This window comes from Columba livia, unplaced genomic scaffold, assembly GCF_036013475.1.
Source record: "Columba livia isolate bColLiv1 breed racing homer unplaced genomic scaffold, bColLiv1.pat.W.v2 Scaffold_299, whole genome shotgun sequence".
Lineage (NCBI taxonomy): Eukaryota > Metazoa > Chordata > Aves > Columbiformes > Columbidae > Columba > Columba livia.
Window position 1 is genome coordinate 69,072 of NW_027043336.1, and position 5,579 is coordinate 74,650.

Genomic DNA, 5,579 nt, shown 5'->3' on the forward strand with positions numbered 1-5,579 from the left:
ATGCTTCTTTGTCTCTGTCTACTCTGCTGGGGGCTGTCCTGGGGAGCCCTGTACCCCTGAGACCCCGGATGAAGCCAGGTCAATGGAGGAGTTTGCTTTAGTCGATGAGGACTGGGTTAGGGAGCAACTGAATAGTCTGGACATCCATTAATCCATGGGTCCAGATGGGATGCACCCGCGGGTGCTGAGGGAGCTGGCTGAAGTCATTGCTAGACCTCTCTCCAATACATGCTGCAGGGACTTTTAATTTGTTGGAACACTCATAGAGCACAGCTACTCATGTATAAAGCTCCTCAATAACAAAGAAGACAGTGAATAAGAAAGGGGATGGCAATATTATCGCATGTAGAAAACCACAAGTGGCAACAAAAAATACAGAAGACAGGTTGGGCCTGCAACAATTCACACTGTAACTGTTATACTCTTATGCAGAAGATGATGGGCTATTTATTGCTTCAGAAAATAATCCAGCCATCAGTTTCCACAGGGAATCCTTGAGCTCCTGGTTCCTCATGCTGTAGATGAGGGGGTTCACTGCTGGAGGCACCACCGAGTACAGAACGGACACCACCAGGTCCAGGGATGGGGAGGATATAGAGGGGGGCTTCAGGTGGGCAAACATGATAGTGCTGAGGAACAGAGAGACCACGGCCAGGTGAGGGAGGCAGGTGGAAAAGGCTTTGTGCCGTCCCTGCTCAGAGGGGATCCTCAGCACGGCCCTGAAGATCTGCACATAGGACACCACAATGAACACAAAACACCCAAATACTACCGAGAAACTTATCACAATAAGGCGAATCTCCCTGAGGTAGGAGTGTGAGCAGGAGAGCTTGAGGATCTGGGGGATTTCACAGAAGAACTGGCCCAGGGCATTGCCCTTGCACAGGGGCAGTGAAAATGTATTGGCCGTGTGCAGCAGAGCAGTGAGAAACCCAGTGGCCCAGGCAGCTGCTGCCATGTGGACACAAGCTCTGCTGCCCAGGAGGGTCCCGTAGTGCAGGGGTTTGCAGATGGCAACGTAGCGGTCGTAAGACATGACTGTGAGCATAGAATACTCTGCTGTTATCAAGAAGGCAAATGAAAAGAGCTGTGCAGCACATCCTGTGTAGGAGATAGCCCTGGTGTTCCAGAGGGAATTTGCCATGGACTTGGGGACAATGGTAGAGATGGAGCCCAGGTCGAGGAGGGCGAGGTTGAGCAGGAAGAAGTACATGGGGGTGTGGAGGTGCTGGTCCCAGGCTATGGTGGTGATGACGAGGCCGTTGCCCAGCAGGGCCGCCAGGTAGATGCCCAGGAAGAGCCAGAAGTGCAAGAGCTGCAGCTCCTGTGTGTCTGTGAACGGCAGGAGGAGGAACTGGGTGATGGAGCTGCTGTTGGACATTGGCTGCCTGTGGGCATGAGGACCTGTGCAAGGAGAAAAGACAGTGACAAGTTACGGGACATTTCTCTGAGCAAAATCAAAGCCATTTCCCACACACCCTCCCCAGCTCCACACCCCTTGTCCTTTTCCAGACCTTCCTCCAGCTCGGTGTCTGAGCCCTGGGTGGTGCTGGCTGGAGGTGCAGTGAGGAGCAGGGCCTGTGCCCGCTGATGCTGAGGAGTCAGCCCTGCTCTGCAGCAGTGGGGTCATGGGAACAGGGGGCAGGGGCCAGTCCTGGGGTTCAGCTTTGTCACATGAAGCTGCTCCTGGTCCAGAAACACCTGTCAGCATCTGCACTCCCAGGGATAAGGAAATGAGATGGCTTGAGAGGTTTGGGGTTTTTTACAGCTCCTTCTCCCCTCCCACCCTGGGGAATGTTCTTGGATGTCAGAAACCAGCAGCATTTCTGCTGCACTCAGGGAGAACAGAGCGAGTCCTGCGAGACCAGAGGATGCCTGTGGGTCAGTGCAGAGTGAGGGCAGCTGCTCTGTCCCTCTGTCTTGCTCTAGCTGCCCTGGGCTGGCACCTTTCTGAGATGGAGGCTGATCACACTCCCATGTTACCCTGAAAAGCCACCAGGCACTGCTGAGAGCAGAGGGATCCACCTCAGACCATGACATGTCTCACCCTTCCCTAAGGTCTCAGCACCCAGCGTTTAGCCCAGGACACACACAGCTCATTCCCCAGCCCCACAGACTGCATTGCCCACACCCCACAGGTCAGAGCAAAGCTGGGACACCTGTGCCCATGGACACACCTGCAGGAAAGGACCCACAAGCTCAGGCTGTGACTCTGCAGCTGAAACTGCCATCCCCAGAGAGCCTGACAGCAAGAACAAGATCCCAACAGCAGTGACCCAGAGCAGGGGAGCGAGAAGGAAAATGCGGTGAGGGTGGGTGTGAGAGAGGCCAGGGCAGAGGCAGCCGGGCACTCAGACAGCGTCACCCTTCCCCAGCTGTGCAGCACCTCCCAGACACCAACACTGCCGGGCAGCTGCTCTCAGCCCCTGTGCTCTGCAGAGGAACTGGAGCTCTGGCTACACAGGAGCTGCTTCATGCCTTGGAGCCCCCGGCCCTGAGGGCAGAGGCTTTGCTGGGTGGGACAGGAGCCCAGGGGGCTGCTCACAGGAGGGATCTGCACTGCAGGGGATCACAGGGACTTTTCTCTCTTCTCCCTCCCATAACCATTCCGGGTTTGGTTTCCTCTCCTTTCTGATAATTTCCCTGCTGCCTGGAGATTCTCCCCTGGGAGGTGTTTCCCTGTCCATGTCTCTTCCCTGTCAGTGCTCACAGACCATCCCACCCTCTGTGCCCTCCCCCGGTCCTACAGATCCTGCCTGTTCACAGGGCACTGCCTGGGGGCATCTTCCTGTTTGCAGGCTGGAAAACAGGACAGGTCAGACTAAGGCTGACGGGTCCAGCCAAGGTGATGCAGGTGCTGTGCACAGGCAGAGGGGTGGGGAAGGGACGTCATGAGCCTTCTGGCAGATGTACTGATCACTCAGAGCTGCAGTTCAGGAGTCTCAGTGACTTGTTTAAGCATGAGAGCTCATGTTCATTTTATCCTTTCCTGCACCCCCCACCCCTTGGGAGAGGAAACTGAAAAGACAGGCTCAGGAAAGCTCCTTATCTGTCTGGCAATCCTTGCATTGATCTTCTCCTTGAGGCATCCACTTGGAAAAATGCTGGGGCTGATATGGATGTGTGAGCAACCCTGACCCACACAGCACCCTCTCCACAGCAGAGGCACCTTTCCTGCCCGATAGGGTTTGCTCCTCCACCACAGCTTCTCCCCTCAGTGTTGTTGGGATCTCCCGGGCAGGCTGAGCGCTGACCCTGGCAGGCGGCAGAGTCCCTGCCCGGCACAGCCCTGGGGTGCAGGGACCCTGCTCTGCAGGACAGCCCTGGGCACCCCTGCCTGCACATTTACATTTACACCCCACAGCCACCCTGGGGAGAACGCAGCATTCACGTCTTGTCACTCTGGCAGTGCAGAAGGCAATCCCTGCTCTGCAGCACATCCTCTCCTCTGATCAGAGAATCTCTGAGAGCTGTACTTACATCTCTCGCAGGCTCTGCAATGTGACAGCTTTCTGAGATCCTACCATGATTTGCAGATGCAATGTCCTGCAGCCACAGGCTTTATATCTCTGAAGATTTCTCTCCAAGTGACCTCTCAGCATCCTCCCACCCCAAGCTGCGTTTCCCTCTCTCTGCCTGTCTCCCATGCCCTCGGTGCTGCAGGCAGAGCCCTCAGCCCTGCTGCGTGTGCAGAGGAGCTGCTCCTGGGCAGAGCTGTCTCTCTGCAGCGCTGCCGCTGCCATGAGCTCCCTGTGTCCCAGGAGCCCAGCCCAGCTCAGCAGCACAGGAGCAGCCCATGATGTCCCTTCCTCTGTCCCCTCTGGGCTCCTCCAGGTGTTTCTGGGGCTCCAGGGGCACAACTTTGAAGTTGAAGTAATCAGTGATGTTGATTCTCTCTCCTCTTCAGAGACACTACTTTCCAGCATTGTTTTTTTCATTTTAAAAAATAAATTGGTATGACAATCATCTTTCTTGTCCCATCATTAGACAGGAAACCAGGAGTGTTACAGCAAGGCATCTAATTTCTCCAGGCTAGGGGAGGAATATCTTCAGTTGAATTAACTTAGGCATTTTGTTCTGGTTTTACACTCCTAGGCCTAGAGAGACATTCATCAGTCTTTGGCCATGTCATGTCTGTGCTCTGATTCAAAGCCTTTGCACACATGGGCTCTTGGACACTTGGTACCAGGTTTCCTTGTGGCAGGTCAGAGCAGGTCAGTGATAAGGTGCCTGGAGTTTCTCACAGGCCTATGTTATCTAACACAGAGGTTCTACTCATCAAACACACAAGATCAGTAAAACAATTAGTGTGATGTATCTGCTTTTTCTACAGACAGGTGCAATTCACTTGAGCCTATTTACATTTAACTAACCTCCTCCTCCTCCTTGCACTACATTCCCATACGTTCCACCCGCCTCACTCCTGTGACTCACTACTGCTGGGGCCGATAAAGCCAGAGTTGTTCCTTTGGGCTTGTGAGGTGTGGCACAGGGTAATTTACAAAGGTACACAATAAACACATACAGAAAAGGGAAAAAAAAATATTTCTACAATGCTGCATAAGTTCTACAATAATCAGGTGTCCCATTCAACTCATCAAGGAATTAAATGAGTCACTCAGCCGGGCATTATCAGTAGATTGTTTCACTTGCTGCATCAGTTCCAAAGATGTGAGATGTTGTCTTCCATGCTGGCTAGTTCAACATCTGTGTTGAAGCAAGACATACCTTCAAAAGCAAAGCAGCATTTGCAGCCACTACCTACTCAGAGAAACAACAATACGAAACATTAATGTTAAAACCCCTTAGCATAGCACAATTCTGTAATACAACTATGAGGGTTGTCATGATAGTGAAACACATTGTTAAGAGATCTGCAGCCGTTAATTTCTCTAAACACTAAAGGCAAATGATTAGGGTAGAGGCTGAACAAATCTAAGTTTACCAGGACAAATCTATGTTAATCAACAGGAGTTTTGTCACCTTCCAGTAATACCTACACTGCTGCTCCAGCTCCGTCAGCTGGTATCACTCTGGGTTTAACAACCTGCTGTGTGTTAATTGCCCACACAGACTGGAAAGTCGTGGTCTGCACTCTTTCTGATTGGACTTCAGTTGGATGTTGGGTCTGTGACACCAATAACATTGTTCCAGAGCTGTCTCCTCTAGATTAAACACAGGTGTTCACTGAAGACACCTGAAATGCAAGAACTCGAGAATCTGATATTAGCAAAGGATGTAACATAAGAAGAGAAGTCAGGGTACAAAAACACACAGCGTTCTCTGGAGTCATATGAATTTTTACATCTAGATCAATAGGCTGCAGTCCCACTTCACAATCCATGGCTGTGAATAATTCCATTTCCCCTGTAGTTAGTCCTGACACTATCCACAGCAGTGCGTACATATTCCAACCCCCTGGATACATTAGGCGGCTGATATAATCAACCTGACAGGTATGCAAGGCCCACCGACCCCATTTTATCTTTCCCCATGGCCTACAAAATGCCCTTAAATGTACCTGAGTATAAGTAGCACAAAGGTGTGCGCATGTTTTACAAGTCTAAAATAGCAAAGGG

At 51.9% G+C, this 5,579-nt stretch overlaps 1 protein-coding gene across 1 annotated transcript; it reads right to left on the reverse strand.

Moving 5' to 3' along the window:
• Positions 1-424: 424 nt before the first annotated feature.
• On the reverse strand, positions 425-1,381 carry LOC135578061 (olfactory receptor 14J1-like). Its single transcript, XM_065048250.1, has one exon. The coding sequence runs from the start codon at positions 1,379-1,381 to the stop codon at positions 425-427; it is 957 nt and encodes a 318-aa protein (XP_064904322.1).
• Between the last annotated feature and the right edge of the window lie 4,198 nt (positions 1,382-5,579).

Excerpts from the sequence above, each read along its gene's own strand:
- LOC135578061 (XM_065048250.1), bottom strand. The coding sequence starts at position 1,381 with ATGTCCAACAGCAGCTCCATCACCCAGTTCCTCCTCCTGCCGTTCACA.